The sequence below is a fragment of the Stenella coeruleoalba genome, assembly GCF_951394435.1.
Source record: "Stenella coeruleoalba genome assembly, chromosome: 3".
Taxonomy (NCBI): Eukaryota; Metazoa; Chordata; class Mammalia; order Artiodactyla; family Delphinidae; genus Stenella; species Stenella coeruleoalba.
The window spans coordinates 32119758-32142047 of record NC_137148.1 but is presented as its reverse complement, the minus strand read 5'-3'; the positions used below and the strand labels follow the sequence as shown (position 1 = coordinate 32142047).

At 35.8% G+C, this 22290-nt stretch overlaps 1 protein-coding gene across 4 annotated transcripts in view; it reads left to right on the top strand.

Moving 5' to 3' along the window:
• The window catches only part of RICTOR (RPTOR independent companion of MTOR complex 2), a 127678-nt gene that overhangs the window by 21884 nt on the left and 83504 nt on the right, over nt 1-22290 (top strand). For all 4 annotated transcript variants that reach the window (XM_079915671.1, XM_079915672.1, XM_079915670.1 and 1 more), the window contains exon 3: nt 10255-10352. In XM_079915671.1, coding sequence (XP_079771797.1) covers nt 10255-10352 — 98 coding nt within the window. The remainder of the gene's footprint in view (nt 1-10254; nt 10353-22290) is intronic.

Genomic DNA, 22290 nt, shown 5'->3' with positions numbered 1-22290 from the left:
ACAAGTAAATGTATAATTGCAAACTGGTGTGTACACTGACGGTACATTCTCCTTTGAAAGGCAGAACAGTATAATGAGGTAGACTGTAGGGCGATTGCATTTTGGGGAGTGAGATAGACTCTAGAGTCAGATTGGTTAGGTTCAAATCTTATTACCATGTCTGGTATTTGTGTGACTTCAGGCAAGTGAATTAATGTCTCTAAGACTCTTTTTAGCATGAGGAGGATAATAATAGCACCTACCTTCTATGGTTCGTATGGAGATTAAAACAGATTTTTCATGTAAAAATATTAGCACAGTATATTGTAGCATATAATGTACTAATAGTTATTTTTGTGTCTGGATATTATTTCACATTGTAATATATTCTTATTTGAAAATGATACAGAAGCATATTTCATAGAGTAGCTCTTATCTGTTCTTCAAAAGTTCAGATCAGATAAATCCAAAGGGATATCAGAATCTAGTTACATGACATTGTGGTAGTCTTTATAGCATCTTTCAAATTTCAGTGTGCATAAGAATGACTGGGGTGCCTCCTACAAATGGTACAAATGTGGGTCACTTTCCAGGCATATTGATTCTGGAATCAGTATTTCTTATAATTCATGTATTTCTTAGAAACACAGGTTTGAAAACCACTGGTCTGTAAGTCTGTTTCCGATGCAGGCCAAATAGTCAATTATTTTGTCTCATCATTTTAAGGTATAACATGTAAGGTGTTTTTTGTTATTTTTGGTGTATATGCTTACTACAAATGGTAAAAAAAATTCCCCTAAATCTATACTTGCTCTAGGATTACTTATTAGTAAATAGTGTCATACATCAGTATATCCAATCTAGAATCCTGGATTCATCCTTGATTCCTCCTCCTGCCTTTCCTTCCAGCTCTAATCCATTACTGATGAAGTTTCTTACATGGAAGGTTTTTGTAACCTCTATTTAAACTTGACTTTCTTCTCCCCTACAGTCTTTCTAAAACACAGAGTTGATCATGCCATCCACTTGCATAAATGTCTTCCTTAATAATTATCCATTGCCCAAAGATGTCTAAATTTCGTAGTATATCTTATAAGGCCATTGGAATGAAGCTCCACTTTCCTATATTTCCTATCATCTTGTTTTCTTGGGAATATTGAATTTCTTGCCATTCCTTGAGAAAATACCATATTTTTTTCATGTTTACTTGTTGTGTACATTCTGCTTTTTCCTGTTGTATATGCCTAGAAAACTTATTGCTTATGGTCAAGAATCAGTTCCCATGTCAATCCATCCCCAAATAACTGTCTCACTCTTTTGCTCAGTCTTTCTTACCCAGTGTTTATTGAGCACCCACCATGTGCCTGGCATTGTTTCCAGGCCGGGGATGCATGTGTGAACAAGACAGTTTTCCTGTCTTCACTTGTCATACAGTCTAAGTGAAGTCTCTATCAAACACCCTCCTTTTATCTTATTCCCATAGTATTACTATGAAGTGTTATATATACCTCTATTCCCATTTAATTTTGATCTCCAGGTCTGAGACCGTATCTTGTATTTATTAATATTCCTCACCTAAGCAGTTGGCACAGTATATGGCTTCTGGTGAGCCCTGAAATGTACAGTTGAATAAAACTTAGGAATCTAAATATAAAGCTACTCCCAGGATAGATCAAAACTATACATTGTAGGAGACATTTGTACTTTCAGTTATATAAGTAATAAAATGACTAACTACAATCTAGAGGGGAAACCTGTGTTCCCACTCTACTGTCCCCACTATATAATGTCATTGTTATTTTATTCTTTACAGAAAATATTTAAGGAAAATTGGGAGGAATATTCTGTCATTTGAAACTTAAAAGTATTTTAAGCCATTTGTATCGATTTATTTTGTGATTTATTCAAAATAATGATTTGAAATAAAGATTATAGACAGTATTCTAATTATTGATATTATATATCCATACAACTTTTATTTTTTATTTATTTATTTTTTTGCGGTACGTGGGCCTCTCACTGCCGTGGCGTCTCCCTTTGCGGAGCACAGGCTCCGGACACGCAGGCTCAGCGGCCATGGCTCACGGGCCCAGCCGCTCTGCGGCACGTGGGATCTTCCCGGACCGGGGCATGAACCCGCGTCCCCTGCATCGGCAGGCGGACTCTCAACCACTGCGCCACCAGGGAAGCCCCATACAACTTTTAATTGAAGTTCTATTCAAGTGAATTATTAGCTATTTCCAGCTGACTTTATTTTTAATGTTTTATGCCTAGGTCAGACCTGGTCTGTATCTTACAGTTATATAATGACATGCTTGTAATAAAGCAATTAAAGACATGATTTTTGTTCATATAACTTTTAAATGATCACATCAGTGAACTGGTAGATGTCACTTGTTTAATTTATCCAGTCAAATGAGAAGCCTCAAGAAGGACATTTCTGCCACCCCCATTAGTGTTTTTATCTTCTTCCCTTGAAATCATTCAAAATGAGCAATTCTTTGGGATTATAGAAAAAAGACATATTTTTGTAAAAATAGAAAGAGGAATGTATAAAATGAGGTAATTTTAAATCCAAAATTGAAGTGGAGCAAAAGAGACCTGAACCCCTGGGTCACTGGGAAGACAATCTTAAAATGTTGCAGATCAGCGGAAACTGCCTTAACCTCTTCTTACAAAATTGTATTGATAAGAGTAGGATACTGGAACAGGAACCCAAACAAAACTGTTCTCTTCCAGCCTCTGGGAAAAGGAGATAGAGAAAAGATCTAGTTGTAAGAAAATTTTACAAACAGTCGTTGAATTTTAACTGTCTGCTCTTATGGTGGTCATGTCATTTATAATACAACCTGGGATACTTTGGGGAGTGAAAGGAGGTGGTATTAATAATTACACTGGCACAATAGGTATAAGTTAGAACCTAGGCAGTTGAGATATGTGTTCTGTCATAACTGCTGCAATAGTGGTATGAAGAATGTATCATGAGAACATAAAGAAGGGAGCTTGTAGGTTAAGGAAAACCTTTACACATCTGAGTAAGACTTCTGAAGAGTGAGGATTTCCTCCAAATTGGGTAGGGAAACAAAGGGCATGCCAGGCTGAAGAAACCTAGTGCCATCTTGCTGTCTGTGTAGTCTTGCCTCTGTACGCATCATTCACTCTCAAGAGGTGCTTCATGTCCATCATTCTTCTAAAGTAGCCCTACGAAAGTGTTCAATTTTTAGTATAATAAACCTAACATTTAAGAAAGTTAGAAGGGCTTCCCTGGTGGCGCAGTGGTTGAGAGTCCACCTGCCGATGCAGGGAACGTGGGTTCGTGCCCCGGTCCGGGAGGATCCCACATACCGTGGAGCGGCTCGGCCCGTGAGCCGTGGCCGCTGAGCCCGCACGTCCGGAGCCTGTGCTCGGCAACGGGAGAGGCCACAATAGTGAGAGGCCCGCGTACCACACACACAAAAAAGTTATAACTAAACTGATTTACTTGCAGTAGTAATTGATAGGTTTTCCTTGCCTATCTCTACTACAGTATTTATATTTAAAATATACCAAAGATTAAAAAGGTTATCTGCTACAGTTGCTTGAGAGGAAAAATTATTATTTTCAGTATGTGAGGGTAGATAATACTTGTTTTGCATTCCAGATTGTTAATCCAGAGCAAATCAATGAAAATTACAAAGGGACAGAGTTTGGCATCAGTATAAGAGACAATATTCGACTCCTCTATCAAAGATGGAATAGAATAGGCTCTCTTAGGAAGTTTTGAGTTCCTCTGCATTATAGATAAAAGGAAGGCCCTTTTTCCAGGATGCTATCATTGGGATAGATCCTTTCCCTACTAAATTATATAACTCTTTGATATTAATAATTGTTAGAATTTCAGGAAATGTTAGAGAGTTTGAAGCGGTGCTTCCTCAACTTTTGGACCTGTGGGTAATGGTGAGAAGGTGTACTCCCAGTGTCCTTGCTGGTAGAGGAGACAGATTTGCTGCTGGCTTTTACAGAGGTAATACCAACTATAGTTATGCCATATACTTTTTTTTTTTTTTTTTGCAGTACGCGGGCCTCTCACTGTTGTGGCCTCTCCCGTTGCGGAGCACAGGCTGCGGATGTACAGGCTCAGCGGCCATTACTCACAGGCCCAGCCGCTCCGCGGCATGTGGGATCTTCCCGGACTGGGGCATGAACCCGTTGTCCCCTGCGTCGGCAGGCAGACTCTCAACCACTGCGCCACCAGGGAAGCCCTGCCATATACTTTTAATCCTTTATGTCTGCTCACAGTAATCATAGATAATATTAAATATATAATTAAATACATATCCAATTTATGTAGTCATGTTTAATTTTATTAAATTCTTATGCACCCAACTTTTCTAGCTTGTTGCTTACTAGCATTTGTTCATGTATATTCACAAATAAATCGCAGAAAATATTGCTCAACTGTGCTCCCACTCCTAATTCCTCTGACATTTTCAAGAAGGCAAATAAGACAATAAAAGTTTTACTTCAAAAATGAGCAGATCTTGGATCATAAAAGTAATGCACGGGACTTCCCTGGTGGCACAGTGGTTAAGAATCCGCCTGCCAATGCAGGGGACACGGGTTCAATCCCTGGTCTGGGAAGATCCCACATGCCGCGGAGCAACTAAGCCCGTGCGCCCGAACTACTGAGCCTGCACTCTAGAGCCCACAAGCCACAACTACTGAAGCCCGCACGCCTAGAGCCTGCGCTACACAACGAGAAGCCACCGCAATGAGAAGCCTGCTCACCGCAACCAAGAGTAGCCCCTGCGTGCTGCAACTAGAGAAAGCCCACGCACAGCAACAGACCCAATGCAGCCAAAAATAAATAAATAAAATAAATTTATTAAAAAAATAAAAGTAATGCACTAAAATGTAACCAAAATTCATTAATTTAGACACACTAATATGTGAATTAAGCATTTGCCTGGGCTAGCCACATAACTTTCACATGATTGATCCATAAAAATTGTTTTTGCTAAGCGAATAATAACTAATTTTAATTATAGTTGCTACTATTTATTGAATATCTGTTCTGGGCTAGGCACTGTGCTAAGTTGCACCTCACACCTTGTAACAATGCCTTCTAGGTTAGGTAATTAGTATATTCACTATAGGTATGAGAAAATGGATGCCTGTGAGGTTTAGTGACTTAGTCTAAGGTTACATGGTTTGTAGGTGATTAAGCTAGATTTGAATCCAGTTCTTTTTTATTTCAGAGTTCTTTCTATTATTCCCAAATAGATGTATGCGAGTAGTTTTTGGTTATTAATTTACTATGTGTACTTGAAACTAACTTTATTTAAAAATCAATTTTATGTTGTATATTTTTTGACAGGTAAAGCTATTAATATGATTTATTGCAGCATGTTACAAAGCAGTACATATTGAAAACATTTTAAAATAAATGCATGTTTACTCACATATATATATACATATACGTGTGTGCGTGTGCATATGTGCACATACATGGAGAATTAAGCTAAAGGGGGAAAGAATATATTTATGTATGTGTGTATATGTCTGTAGATGTATAGAGATATAGATGAAAGGTTTCTTTACTGTAGTTTTCTCTTGGTGGTTTTCTGTATGTATATATGTATCTATATATACGTGTATGTGCTTATATAATATTAAATTGCTGGATATTGGCTATAGTTATTCCATTACCTCCAGAAAGAGTCATTGGGAACACTCATAGGACTTACAAGTTACACAATAAGAGGAAAAGAGCAACTGTAATTTTAGCAGTTCTTTTGTGTTTTGCTTCCTTGCATTTGAATGGTTGGCCATCATAGCCAGCTAGCCACAACTTTTTTTTCTCTTTTTCCTAGCCACATCCCCGGCCACCCCCCCGCCCACCCCCGCTTTTTTCCCTTAATGCAGCTCTGGGCTAAACTACTGGGCTTCAGAGAAATCCTAGTGGATTATCTCATTTGTGCTTTATATCAATACTTCTCACATAGCACAGTTTTGGAGAGGCTGAACTGGAAACATTAAGTGAGAATAGGAAGAAATAAAGAGAGGTAAACCTCTCCTTAAAGTCTCTCCCCTGTCCCCAAAGTCTCTCCCCGTCCCCGCCCCCAGTCAATAAAAAGCACACTGATCTCAGCTTGCTCATATAGTTTAAGTTCTGACTGTCTAGCATAGGAGCTGGCAATCTACAGCTCATGAGGCCAGGTCTGTTTTACTGAAACATAGCCACATTCATTTACTTATGTATTTTCTACTATTGCTTTCTTGGTTACAACAGAGTTGAGGTTACAACAGAAGAAGAGAGTTTATGGCATAAAATACTTACTGTCTGGGCCTTTTTTAATTAAAAAGTTTGTATACTCCTAATCTAGCATGTAAGGAAGAAACCAGGGACTTCTTATTTCATTACCAGGGGAACTTTACCCTAATATTTCAAGTTAGAGTTCCTCATAGGAACATTGTAGCACATGAGCATTACATAGTATTTCATGTCTAAAATGGCCCTGAATACTATTTTTGAATTGGTCTAGGAAGTAACATAGTTTCTGGGAGGAAACATGTCTGTCTTTCAGGAAATATATTATGAAGAAACTTTGAAATTCTTCCGTATTACAATTCTAGTTGGGTGTTCCTGGTAATTAATTATATAAAAGAGAAAGGGGTAAAGAGGGCAAAGAAGAAAGGCTGATTCATTTTGATTTGGATTGACAACACCACCTGCATTGTATGTTAGGTTCATTATATGTCATTATTCATCAGGCAAAGATTTGACCCAATATGGGCTTCTCACCATCTGTCAATTTTCATATTGTGTGCATAGGGGTTTTTGTTGTTGTTGTTTATCAGTTTTCTTCCATTTGTATGTAAGGTCCAGTAAGGAACGATCCGTCTTGCTCATTGATGTATTTTCCCAGTACTTAAAACAGTACCTGACCATATAGGTGTTCAATTAATGTTTCTGAACGAATGAACTCAGACTCGAGATTTTATTTTTGTCACAAAATTGTGGCTTTTCAAAAATGTCTGCAATCAGTTTGTACTTAGAAAATAGGCAATAATTAGAAATATGCAAGCCTTTGTGAAGAATATATCTTCAGACTAATCATCTTAACTATGAGTCCTATCACATTGCATAGTAGTAACTGTGTCCTCACGTTAGCGAAACTGTTTGATGCCTGACAATTTAATGATAAATTGATGTAAAATGGTTAGGTTATATATTTCCATTAGGTGGATTTCACACTGGCTTTAAAGATCCTTAACTCTGGTTTTGCAAACTACTGTAGGTTCTGAATTACTGTAAGGGTTGTTGTAAAAATTGTATTAAGTTCCCAAGTATAGTTAAATCATTTAAAAATCATTGGCTTACTCATAATTTTTCTTCTTCAATGTCTCCAAACAGATACCATTTATAACAAAAAGATATTACTGAGTACTAGCAGTGATCTATTCATGGTCCCTTGCAGTTTTTTTAATGAGCTCTGATCCCACCCAATGGTGAGCTGTTTTCATTCCATATTTAAGACAACCTAAAAGAGTCACTAATTTTAAAGTCATACGCTAAACCATTTAAAAGTAGGTAGAATTTCATTGGAGTTTAAAAAAAAATGCGAAATTTGTAGGAAATGCTCAGAAATCAAATGAATGATCTGAGTATGTAGTCATTTCAAAGTGATTGGAAATAACTGGGTTATGTAATATGCTTAGTGGTTTGACACTAACCAATTTATGGTTGTCATGGCTTACACTGAGTATAATAGAATGGCGGAATGTAGGCAGATGCAAGGTAAATTTATAGAACAATGTGACCAGTTTCATTTGCTGAGGAAAAGACTGATTCAAAACAAATAGCATCTTAGTTCTGTGTTAACATCTAAATATCTCAAAGGAAGGCATAATGGTTCTTAAACTAAAATACCCGTAATGTAACAGGTTTTTTTTCTTCTTTAGATTGTGCTTTTGTTTAAAGCAAATAGGATGCTGAATATATTAATAGAAAAATAGCTTCAGGAATATTGACACTCTATTCCAGGGGTTGGCAGACTACCAACCGCAGGGCAATTTCTGGCTTTGGCCTGTTTTTGTAAAACAAGTGAGCTAAGAATGGTTTTTACATTTTAAAAGCTTTTTTTTTTTTCTTTCAGTATTTTTTTTTTGAAATAATCTCACACAGGTCATTAATCACTGCATAGTGCCCTGTTATATAGATGAGCCTTTTTTTTAAAAAATTATTTATTTATACCTGCTGAGTGGAGTCTTAGTTGCGGCACGTGGGATCTTCATCGCATGCAGGCTTCAGGCTTCCCTGTAGTTGTGGTGTGCGGGCTGTAGAGTCTGTGGGCTCTCTAGTTGTGGTGTGCGGGCTCTTCGTTGCGGTGCATGGTCTTCTATCTAGTTGCGGTGCACAGGGCTCTCTACTTGTGGTGCATGGGCTCTAGAGTGTGCAGGCTTAGTTGCCCTGTGGCATCTTAGTTCCCCAGGGAACCCAGGGACCAGGGATCGAACGCATGTCCCCTGCATTGGAAGGCGGATTCTTAACCACTAGACCACCAGGGAAGTCCCTCTTTCAGTATTTTAAAGATGTTGCTTCACTGTCTTCTCATTTGCCTGTTTTCCACGAGAAATTTGTCATTCTTCTTATTCCTCTGTTTTTTATCTGGTGGCTTTTAAGACTTTTCTCTACCAGTGGTTTTGAGCAATTTGATTATGATGTGCCTTGGTCTAGTTTTGGTCCTGTTTCTTGTGCTTGGGGTTGATTGAGCTTCTTGGATTTATTGGCTTATTTTGATCAAATTTGGAAAGTTTTCATCTATTATTTCCTCAATTCTTCTATCGCCTAATTTTTTCCTTTGAGGACTCCAGTTACACATATTGTAATTGTGTTAGGCTGCTTGAAGCTCCATAGTTCACTGATAGTCTTTTCATTTATTTTTTGTTCCCTTTCTGTTACATTTTGGTTAGTTTTTATTGCTTTGTCTTCAAATTCACAATTCTTACTTTCTGTAAAAGCTGTTATGCTTTTATTCCCATCCAGTATATTTACATCTGAGACATTGTAGTTTTCATCTCCAGAAATTCAATTTGAGTGCTTTTTTACTTTTCATGCCTCTCCCTAAGTTTTTGAACATATAGAATACAGTTATAAAAACTGTTTTAATGTCCTTTTCTGCTGATTCTAACAGTTCAGTTTTGGGTCATTTTCAGTTGATTAATTTTTCTGCTTACTATGAGTCATAGTATGACTTTGCTTCTTTGTATGTCTGATGATATTTGGATGCTTATCATTGTAAATTTTGCTTCATTAGGTGTTCCCTATTTTTTCTGTTCTTATGATACTTCTTGAGCTTTGGTCTGAGACACATTTTAGTCACTTGGAAACAGTTTAATTCTTTCAAGTCTTGCTTTGGAGATTTGTTAGGTGGGATCAAAGAAATGTTTAGTCTATATCTGATTGTTCCCCACCACTAAGCCAAGACTTTTCTGAATACTGTAACCAATGCCCCATGCACTATGAAGGTTTTCAATATGGACATTAGGAACAAGCACTGCTTGTTCTGCCGTGTGTGAACACAAGGTACTCATCTCTTTAATTCTTTCGAGTGGTAATTTCCTCACAAACATGCACCAATCATTGCTATATTGACTACATAAGGGATCCCTTTGCAGATGTCCAGTGTTCTCTCTCTGTGCAGTGCTCTCTTCTCTAAGAGACTTTTTGGTCTACTGGGACTCTGAGCTCTGTCTCTTCAACTCAGACAGTTTGGGTTTCTCCTCTCAGCACCAAGGCCTGGAAACTCTCTAAAGACAGTAAGCTGGGGCAGTTGTAGAGCATGCTTGTTTATTTCTCATTTCTCAGGGATTATTTTTCTTTACTTCTTGATGTCCAGTGTCTTGAACTATCATTTTATATGTTTTGTTCAGTTTTTTGGTTGATTCAAATAGGACAGTATTTTTGGTGCCTGTTACTATTGTGTCAGTACATTGTGGCCAGAAGTGAAAGTTGTGCTTGGGGTTGGGGTTGAAATTTAAGAATGAGTGGTTGAATAATTCCAGGTGATGATACACAGAGTTGCACCATAGGTATAAGTGGAGTAGAGTCATCCACATGTGAGTCATCCACATGGACTTTGAAGTCTCCTAAGTAGATAGATTTCAGAGAGAGTGTAAGACTTTAAAGAAGCCAAGAGCCAAAGTTGCGAAGTTTTAATACTACACGGTTTGTGTGTTTGGTTAAGAAAATACTCTTTTAAAATTATGTTAAATTTCTTTTGTCTGTTCTAGAACCTTCTGATAACTTAAGGGAGATTCTCCAAAATGTGGCCAAATTGCAAGGAGTATCAAATATGAGAAAGCTAGGCCATCTGAATAACTTTACTAAGGTAAGTAACTTCATTCTTTGTATTACCATCTTAAATTCTTTTTTCCTTATTGTACTTTTTAGATGCTTCTTAACCACCATTAACAAGAAATTCTTGAGTATTCCTTCAGTATTAGTGCTTTCCTCTGCTGCTTCTCATGGATTTTTGTCATATGTTTTTAAATTTAAAAGTATATTTGAATAATGGGAAGCATTATATACTTGTTGTAAAAAATTTGGTAGGTTCAGAAGCGAATAAAGTAAAAAAAACACTGAGAAGTCCATAATTCAATCTCCACTATTATTCACAGAATGATGTATTTCTTTTGCCTTTTTATATTCATTTTTATGTGATACTATAGGATAAATATGTTTGTACATAAGTACGTGTGTGTTGCTTTTCATAGATGTAATAATTTCCAGAGAAGTATTACAACTTCCTCTCTCTTTCCCTAATACTCTATTCCCATTATCTGGATCTCAATTAGAGCTCAAGATAAATGTAGGGGCCCTTGTCCCAGATAAATATTGACTTGATCTCTGTTAGCAGCCAAGAATTCCCAAGTTTGATAGATGGATTGGTGTGCTTTTGAGCCTGGTAATGCTGGACAGCCAACTCTTGGAAACACTAAAATGCCGTTATTTGAGGTGATGCCATAAATAGAGAGCAAAATGCTTTCTTTGGGAAAATTTTTTTCCCTTTTTAGTTTACTAAATATAAACTGTTATACATTTTATTTTATTTTTAAATTTTTGTTGAAGTAGAGTTGATTTATAATGTCATGTTTCAGGTGTGCAGCACAGTGGTTCAGATTACATATATATGCATACACATATATATGTATTCTTTTTCAGATTCTTTTCCCTTATAGGCTATTACAAAATACTGAGTATAGTTCCCTGTTGTACATTTTAAATGTAGGAATAATTGTTTGTTATAACCCCTTACTACTCAAAGTGTGATCCATATACCAGCAGCATTGGTGTCACCTTGGAGCTTGTTTGATATGTACAGTTTTTGACCCCCACCCCCAAGACCTACTGAGTGAGAATCTACATTTTAATGAATATCTCAGGTGAATTTGGGTGTACATTAAAGTTTGAGCGGCACTGTTTTAATCCTTCCAAAATGTTTAATTCTCTTCTACCTGGTAGTTAGACTGTGGCTTGGATTTGATTTTATTTCATAGAAATAGAAGGGGATAAGAATATTGTCACTATGTAACCAAGTTGTTTTTTTCAGTATGGTGTTGTCTGATAAATATTTACAAAATAGATTAGTTTTTTTTTCTTTTCATAGTTAGGGAAACATAGATATGCATTTATTTTTTCTTAGTGAAACTTTGAAATATTCTGGCATTTTATTTTTATATAACAGATGAGAAACTTATTTTGTATGAGGGATGACAAAGTGATTTTTTTAAAAACAACTTTCAAAAACACTGAATGAGTGCTTGTGAAGGGGTTTTCAAAAATATCCCTGTGACGCAGACCTACTAGAGAGTGGACTTGAGGATACGGGGAGGGGGAAGGGGAAGCTGTGACAAAGCGAGAGAGTGCCATGGACATATATACACTACCAAACGTAAAATAGATAGCTAGCGGGAAGTAGCCGCATAGCACAGGGAGATCAGCTCGGTGCTTTGTGACCACAGGTGGGATAGGGAGGGTGGGAGGGAGGGAGACGCAAGAGGGAAGAGATATGGGAACACATGTGTATGTATAACTGATTCACTTTGTTATAAAGCAGAAGCTAACACACCATTGTAAAGCAATTATACTCCAATAAAGATGTTTAAAAAAATAACCCTGTGTATATTTTCATTTTTATCAATGTAATGAAAGTCTTCAAATACATTTCTTCAGTGTGCTAGTCAGATAATAGCAAGTTTTTAAGACCTAGAGTTGTTCCACAGTTGCAAATGGCATCTCCTGGTTTCACTCCCTCTATTAAATTTCCCAGTTTTATGTCATCATTCTTCACCCAACCCTAATAATAATACGTCTTACCACTTGCCTAGATTTAACTGTTAAAAACAATTAGTAGAGGTTTTTGTCCTGTTTGAACTCATGGGTCCTGTCACAATCAGGTTGACATCTAGATATGTAGTTCCGAATCTCTTGACAACTGGGATTCTGAAAGTTGGGAATGAATGTAAGAATGGCAATGATTTCTGTTATTCCACTTTGGCACCAGAATGGGTACTAAAGCCATCTTAAAAATCTACAGTAGCACTATGCAGTAGACATATATGTGAGCCACATATGTAATTTTAAATTTCTAGTAGCCACACTAAAAAAAAGTAAAAGTGAAGTTATTTTAATATATATTTTCTTTAGTCCAGTATATCCACATTATTATCATTTTATGTAAGTATAAAATATTAATGAGATATTTAATATTTTTTCATGCTAAATCTTTGAAATCAAGTGTGTATGTTATGCTTATAGCACATCTCAATTCAGGCTAGCCATATTTCCATGTTCACAGCCACCTGTGTGTGGCTAGTAGCTACTAACCATAACGGACATTGTACATACAGAACTTTTTGGAATGGGAGTGGTTTAAACATCTATTTCTAGGAATCTGTTGGACACCTTTCTTTTTCCCTTGTCTATTCTCCATTTATTTCTATCTAGATCCCAGTTTCTCTAGGGTTAAGGTCAGTTGCCTTCTCTCCCTTTTTCCCTCCTCCATTTCTTTGTTTTCTGAGTTTTTCCCATAGTATTTCACTAAGTTGTTCCCTCCACTTGGTCTCTCCTTGATTTGTGTTCTCCCAGTCTCTTCTCCGGTTTCTCCTTCCCTCTCGTCCTCCCCTTTTTTTTGTTTTGCCATATCCTTTGTTTACAGTTTTCATATTTCTCTCTGAAAAGGGCTTGTAGCAGCCCTCTTTATATGCTGTTTTAAATTATTTATGGATTTAAAAATCAGATAAACATACTGGAATTTTTCTACAATATGAGGGACTAAACCTTGGGTCAGGGTGTGAGGGGCTGTTTAATTAGTAAAATCCATGAACATGAGACTTGATAAAAACTCACTTGGCTGCCTGGTGATACAGTGAGGAAAGCGTGAACTTCAGATCAAGTAAATGGGGTCTTACAGCCCAGGTCTGACCCTAACAAGGCAGTCTTGGGCAGATTTCTTTACTCAGAGATAATTTTGCTGCAATTAGAAGCAAGGTGTCAGTACAGTGCCGGTACATAATATATACTCCATAACAGGTAATGCCTTACAATCTAGGGTTTGTTTTTTGTTTTCTTTTGCATTTTTTGCCACTTTTCAGGAATTTTTGTTGACTCTAAAAAGGTGAGTCTGCTTAATAGCTTGAGTTGCAGGTTGGTAAGCTGTTACTGTAACAGGGTTTTTCAACATGAGCAACATTGACATATTGGGCCAGATAATTATTTGTTTTGGGAAGCTGTCTTGTTCATTGTAGTGTGTTTAGCTGCATCCCTGGCCTCTACCCACTAGATACCAGTAGCGCACCTCCACTAGTTGTCACAAGCAGAAATGTCTCAAAGCATTGCCGAATGTTTCCTAGGGGACAGAGTCATCCCCTAGGTGATAAATAAAGGTCTGTAGGTTTTATTATAAAATTTCTCCAAACACCTAGCACAAAATAAATGCTTATTGAATTTAATCATAATATAATGTGTCTTTGAATTCCATTTTGTTAGCGAGCTACGCTAATAAATATTTACAGAGCTGGTATTCTTTTAAAATCTGTAAGTTCGTTAATTTACAGAGTAAAATTTATAAATTCTTAGAAATCTCTAAGAATAGCTCTATAGAATAAGAAAATAAGAAACAGGATTATGATTCCAGGAGACTGGTTAGACAGGAGTTAGTTGGTCACCCTTCACTGTTCCTATAATAGGTTATATGTGTGTCTACTAAATTTTATCTGCTCTTTTGTTATTATTATTTATTGTGTGTGACTATCTTATTAAACTGAGTTTATTAAATACAAGAAATATGTAGTATTTAATTTTTTACTCTTATATCCCTCTCTTCCCCAAATCCTGGCACATATCAAGTGTTTAATTAAAGGTATTGTATTACATTGGGATGATTTTGCAGTTTAAATAAGAGTTTTTGTTGTACTAGCATTTGTTTTGTTATTAAGTAACAAAACAAACTAGTATTAAGTTAATTTAGTAGATCAGTGGGGCTAAAATGTTGTAGAGGGTGGCCTTTATCTACAGAATTAAACCTCCTTTTAAGGTATGAAGAGAGGGTGCTAGTGTTGTGATCCTAGAACCATGTGAATGTCACACACCCATGCTTGCCTTCTGACATCATTTCACTAGATAAAGTAATGTGTATAACAGGCTGCTGATGAATATAGTCTTAGTATTCTATTTTTAAAACTGACAACATGCTCATAATCTAAAGACCTGTTTTTAAAGATGAAAATATTTTAGCTCTTTTACATTTTAATGTTCTCTTTTCCTATATTTCTCATATATTAAAAGCTCCAGAGGAATCTTTATTTTGTTCTGTTTTTAAAAACTTCAAAATTATATAAGTTAAATATAAAAATTTAAATGGTACTAAACAATATATGGTAAAAAGTGAAATTCCTCTTTCACATCTCCTTCCCATCCACCTCCTTACCCTGACAAAAATACCGTTTCTCACAGGTAACCACTAGAAAGTATTTATTCTTCTCTGGTATAATTATAAATGTGTGTGTGTGTGTGTGTGTGTGTGTGTGTGTGTGTATTTCAGTGAGTTGTGAGAATTAAATAAGCTAAACAAAACGAAGTGTCTAATATAATGCTCAGTTTATTTACCATTTATTATATGTATACATAAAGGTTTTTTTCAATGAGATCTTGAGATTTATTGATTTGTAGTTTGTGTCTTTTCCACTTTCCAATATATCATAGAGTCCTTTATTTTCTATAAATGTAGATCTACTTTTTAGTAGCTGCTTATGTGTATTGATAGATGTATGTGTGTGTGCATATCCATCCATATGTATGTATATGTATGTGCATCAAAGTATACATACATATGCGTAATACATATACCGTAATTTATTTAATCATTCCATCATTAGAAAATAGAAGTTTTCCCTCCTTTTTGCATTTTAAATTAATGCATTCGTAACACTCTTGTGTACTGTCTTGTGTAGAATAGAATTTTAAAAGTGTAATTATTTAGCCAAGAACATTTGTACTTTATATTTTAAAACCTACTTATAAATTGCCTTCTGAAAAGACTATGCTGTGGAATTCTAATTTGTGATAAGATTTTTTGAAGTTTGGATTATTCTTTCTGTTGCTCATTGAGGAGAACTGTTCAGTTAACCTTCAGAGCCATAAAAGTAACATGGGAATAGCATTTAACTGCCCAGTTTTAACTGATCATTATATATTTTTTAAAGTTAATAATTTTAATAAGCAGCTCAGACATTTCTATTACCTAGAGACGGTTTAGACTTATATTTTAACTTTGTCAGAATATAATATTGTTGATAGCCCCCTTTGATTATTTTAATATTTGTAAGAAAATTCTGTGCATTAATGATAACAAATAGATTGATGTTGCACATGGATTCTGATAGGCAAAATATACCAGTGACATGTTATCAAAACCTTTACCTCATTCATTTATTCATTCATATTATTTTTTGGCCATGCAATGCGTCATGCAGGATCTTAGTTCCGCAACCAGGTACTGAACCAGTGCTCCCTTCAGTGGAAGCGCGGAGTCTTAACCACTGGACTTCCAGGGAAGCCCCATACCCCATTTAAAAATAAGATATTATGTAACAGTATTTGTTTTGTTTATATTAAAAAAATTAAATTTAATAGTTACGCTCATAAAATAATTGCGGACTTCTTATGATATTGAATACTTAAGTTGGTTTATAAGTAACAAATGTAACAAACCTAATTCAACTGAGCTAAAGTATCCATAAAAGGAAGTTATTTACTCTCATGATGAGGAAGACCACATGTCAGGTCTTAATTTCAGGCAGAATGACCTAGAGGTTGAAAAAATGTTAATTGCATTCTGTCTCTCCATTTCTCAGCTCTTTTCTTTTAGGTTAGCTTCATCCTCAAACACTTTCCATATGACTAAGATACATCATATTTATAGCTTTCAGTCATAAAAGGAGAGGGTAGCCCTCTCTTACAACTTCTACATGAACTCTGGTCCTATTTAGTGACATTAAGCTAGGTATTGTGACTGATAGTCATAAAAACACATGGGGTGGGGAGTGACTGAACTCCAGTGAAATATGTGATGTCTAATAATTTAGCATTTTAAGTGACTGTTAGGATGCTAATTCTCACATTTTGAAGGTCTTTAATGATTTCTAAGCATCAACAGTAATTATTCTTAATATTAACAAACCTATGTGGTAGGGCAGGCATTGTTATAAGATAGAATTGAAGAAATTGCTACCTAATGATTGAAGGTTAATTAGTAATTCAGTCAGTAGTTGAGGCAGGATGAGATTCCCATTGTTTAAATTTACCAATTCAGCGTTCTTCTTGCTATTTCTGCCTATCTCTTTCCCAGAGTTGAGTTAAAGGGTTTCAGCTCAATATCAAAAAAACAAACAACCCAATCCAAAAATGGGCAGAAGACCTAAATAGACATTTCTCCAAAGAAGATATACAGATTGCCAATGAACACGTGAAAGGATGTTCAACATCATTAATCATTAGAGAAATGCAAATCAAAACTACAATGAGGTATCATCTCACACCAGTCAGAATGGCCATCATCAAAAAATCTACAAACAGTAAATGCTGGAGAGGGTGTGGAGAAAAGGGAATCTTCTTGCACTGTTGGTGGGAATGTAAATTGATAAAGCCACTATGGGGAACAGTATGGAGGTTCCTTAAAAAACTAAAAATAGAACTACCATATGACCCAGCAATCCCACTACTGGGCATATACCCTGAGAAAACAATAATTCAGAAAGAATCATGTACCACAATGTTCATTGCAGCTCTGTTTACAATAGCCAGGTCATGGAAGCAAACTAAGTGTCCATCAACAGGTGAATGGATAAGGAAGATATGGCACATATATACAATGGAATATTACTGAGCCATAAAAAGAAATGAAATTGAGTTATTTGTAGTGAGGTGGATGGACCTAGAGTCTGTCATAGAGTGAAGTAAGTCAGAAAGAGAAAAACAAATACCGTATGTTAACATATATATGGAATCTAAAAAACAAACAGAAATGGTCATGAAGAACCTAGGGGCAAGACGGGAATAAAGACGGAGACCTACTAGAGAATGGACTTGAGGACACGGTGGGGGAGGGGTAGGCTGGGACGAAGTGAGAGGGTGGCATGGGCATATATACACTACCAAATGTAAAATAGATAGCTAGTGGGAAGCAGCCTCATAGCACAGGGAGATCAGCTTGGTGCTCTCTGACCACCTAGAGGCATGGGAAAGGGAGGGTGGGAGGGAGACGCAAGAGGGAGTAGATATGGGGATGTATGTATATGTATAGCTGATTCACTTTGTTATAAAGCAGAAACTAACACACCATTGTAAAGCAATTATACTCCAATAAAGATGTTAAAAAAAAAAAGAGTTAAAGGGTTTGATTTGTAGGGTTTGTTTATTTAAATCAGTAGATTAGTAAGGTAGTGAGTCAGTCAGTACAAAAATTTTTTATTAAAATAATTTATTCTTATTCCTAATATTTTGAAACTTAAGATGAACTGGTGATTAAAAGTGAAAGCATAATGTGTCTTTGATAATCGAAAATTTAAAATCTTATCAATGTCTTCTCTGATTTCTTTAAATTAAATCTTTATTTATTTATTTTTGGCTGTGTTGGGTCTTCATTTCTGTGCGAGGACTTTCTCTAGTTGCGGCAAACGGGGGCCACGCTTCATCGCGGTGCACGGGCCTCTCACTATCGCGGCCTCTGTTGTTGCGGAGCACAGGCTCCAGACGCGCAGGCTCAGTAGTTGTGGCTCACGGCCCTAGTTGCTCTGCAGCATGTGTGATCTTCCCAGACCAGGGCTCGAACCCGTGTGCCCTGCATTGGCAGGCAGATTCTCAAGCACTGCGCCACCAGGGAAGCCCTTCTCTGATTTCTTATTCCTGATATATGTGAATTACTTACATATAGAAAATTTAGTCTCTACTTGGGATAATTCTAATTCAAAAGGGATATTTTCATTTAAGACTGATTAATAAGACCCCCTTCTATAATTCTGTAAACAATATGACAGCACAATTTAGCCGCCATTGAAAGCATAGCCCTAATGTCTCTTACTGTCCCTGGAAAATAGGCAGATGATTATGACTAATATGCTGTGTTTCATTGCAAAGTGTTTTTTAGTTGTTACTGGTGATTTTCCAGTTTCCAACTGAGTGGACATTTTTCTCAGAAACATTTCTTGCAGTTCAAATACATTTATATTAGGTAGGAGAAAACGAAACTCCTTTCTAAATAATTTCCAAATTGTGTGTGCTTTTTGGAAATCATAATAATAACTTTGAAAAAATTTTTACCTTTTCAACAAAACTGCTAATTATAGCAAATGTTAAATAGTGAACAGTTATACATTTTGTGATTTGAGAAGGGGAGTAATTTTGAAATTATGTTTCTCTGAATCTGTAGTTTTCTGCAAGGATATCTAAGTGTGAAAAAGAAAATTCAGGAAAAGAGAACCAAGTACATACTTAGGGGAGAAACTAACCCTTGACAGGGTAAGATTTTTTATACTTCTACATTTCAAAGCATTTCATTTTATTAACAAACTGTAGCAGAAGAAAGGAAACACTGCCTTTTTAGAAATGGAGTTGTTTTAAGAAAACATTTCTCCCATTTTAAAAGTACAGTATCTTATATGTTAATAATAGAAAAATGAAGCTTAGAATTTTTTTTTAAGTTTATGAATTAGAATACATCCAAGGTCTAAGTGATAACACCATGTTAAGGAGCCCTTTTCTTTTTCTTTTTCATTAATATATGGTACCATATAGTGACAGTGCTAGTAATCTGAAATATCTGGGGAATCTCAAATGAATACTAAATTATTTTTTAGTAGTGTAGTGATAAGGTTCCTTTTGTGTGTGTTCTAATCCTTTGAAATGGGCAATATTTGTATGTGTGTTTTTAGTTAGCTGTTCTGGGAAAAAAATAATAAATTCACTTACTCATTTTATGTGTTTATAGCCAGAGTGTGATTCTCCAAACTCTTGATTCATACCATTTTTGAGGCTGGAGAAATGAAATAAGATGGTAATGTTCAGTTATTCTATTTTTAAATCCATCCCCTGCCCCCATGTAAATTTTTTTTGTTTTTTCTTTTCCCATGTAGATAATTTTAGTACTAAAGTACAGTCACATTTCATTGGGCTCTGGACTTAGACTGGTTTGGTTTGATTTCTGGCTTTACCACTTAATAGCTTTGTGGTGTTTGGAAGTCATATTACCATCTCTAGCCTCAGTAGTCTTTATTTACCAAAATATTACTTACTTTCTAGGGTTGACAAGATTAATAGTCAATAAATGCTACTTCTGTTACTATTTATGAATACTGTACTGTATGTATAACCCTTCCCAGATTAGGTAAGTAATAGATATTCATTGTAAACATTTATAAAATACAGAAAAGCACAGAAAGGAAAATAAATCACCTATGATACTTCAATTTTTTTTCTTTCTTTATTTATTTTGAATTTTAATTTTTTTTATGCAGCAGGTCCTTATTAGTGTACTTTCATTTTTTGATGTTAAAATGTTGATGTATAGACTTCTTTAAAAATGTATATATTTTTAAAAATGTATATCTTTTAGAATATTTTCCCTAACTCACCAATACATTATGCAGGTTATTTCTTGTGTTTCAGTATTATGTAATATTAACATCTGCATAAGGTTCCTCCTTTATGAACATTTTGTTTCTAGTTCCTTATTATTGTAAATTATGTCTTAAGGATCTTGTGCTTGAACCTACTTTATATTTTAAGTTATTAATATAAATCACCAAAAGCAGGTCCTGATTTTGGTGCATTTTTCCAATTTATTTTACAATATGTGTTTAGTTTATAATTCCATCAACAGTGCATTTTCTTATCTGGTATAATCATGTTAAAAAACAGTTTCTTGCCAGTTTGGTAAGCTTTATTTAAATGGCATTTTCCAATGTATTTGATTCAGATTTTAGGAAATAGGAAATATGTCATGTTTATTTATCAGTTTTATTTCTTCAATAAATTCTCTGTGCATTTTATTTGCCTCTTCTGATAAATCTTTCTGCAGTTTGTTTAGACTTTCACATTATAAGGTCCTGCCCATATTACTTTGCTGTGAGGGTGGAGTGTTACGAGCTGAATCGTGCTCCATCCTCCACCCCCTGCCCCCAAGTTTGTTTGTTGAAGCTCTATCCCAGTACCTCAGAATGTGTCTCTATTTGGAGATAATTCCATTAGAGAGGTAATTAAGGTAAAATGGAATTATATGGGTGGTCCCTAATCCAATATGACTGATGTACTGATAAGAAAAGATAAAGACACAGACACACATAGAGGAAAGATCATGTGAAGACACACAGAGAGATGATAACCATCTACAGGCCAAGGAACGAGGCCCTCAGAATAAAGAAACTCTGTCAAGACACCTTGATATTGGACTTCTAGCGTCCAAAATCATGAGAAAATAAATTTCTGTGTTACAAGCCACCAGATTTGCTGTATTTGTCACAGCAGCCCTAGCAAACTAATATAGGGCCTAAACCTTTTGCCTATTATGTTTTTCCAATTTTTTTTTTTTTTTTTTTTTTTTTTTTTTTGCGGTACGTGGGCCTCTCACTGATGTGGCCTCTCCCGTTGCGGAGCACAGGCTCCGGACGCGCAGGCTCAGCGGCCATGGCTCACGGGGCCCAGCCGCTCCGCGGCATGTGGGATCTTCCCGGACCGGGGCAAGAACCCGTGTCCCCTGCATTGGCAGGCGGACTCTCAACCACTGTGCCACCAGGGAAGCCCTCCAAATATTTTTGACTAATATGTTATTTAACTTTTAATTTTAGGTATGCCATTGGTTTTCTAGAGGTATAGAAATTTTCCTGTCTTGTCCCAAAGCTTAGGAAATCTTACATTATTATTATTTTTTAAACATCTTCATTGGAGTATAATTGTTTTACAATGGTGTGTTAGTTCTATTGATATACGTATGTATAAAAAGTCTCATCCTTCTCAGTATTTAAGTACTTACAACATTGTATAACAATACAATAAAAACAAATAAAAATTTTTTCATACTCTTTGACACTCTAAACCTTCTTTGTTTATCATATTTCAGAATTTTAAGGAATTTATAAGAATACCAGTATAATCATTTTGGATAAAGGCCTGTGAAGGAAAGCTTTTTAGCTTGTTTTGCCTATTTACTTATTTACACAGCAGTTTCCTGCCACATAAAGTGATCATTTTTATAGTCTTTTCCCCTGCTGTGAAAATGTTACAGTATCTGAGGGTTCCTGTATTCCTATCCCCTACCCTGTTCTATTTGCAACATCTTTCTTTTTTTTTTTTTTTTTTGCCTCTGAAGAAGAAATTGGGCAGGAAGTTTTACAAGGATCCTACCAATAGAACAGTGAGTTTATATCATTAGTTTTTTTGCTACAATATTGTGCTTTTCACAGAGGCAGATGTGCTGGTCACTTTGGTTGGTTTTTAACTTCATAACTTCATACTGAGGAAGAGTAATAACAGCACTTGAAGACCCTTCTGATCCTTCATGTTAATGAAATGATCAACTTTCTCTTTAATCCTTTTCAGTTAGGCCCAATAAATAACTTGCGAAGCTTTATGTAACTTTTAGATAAAAGTCAGTTTTCAAAACTCGCACTAGATCAACATGATATGTTGTCATCCAGGTGGGGTGCAAATAGCTAGTATTAGATCAGTATTCTTAATAAAAAAAAAAAAAGGAAAGCCTGTTTGAAGGCATCAGG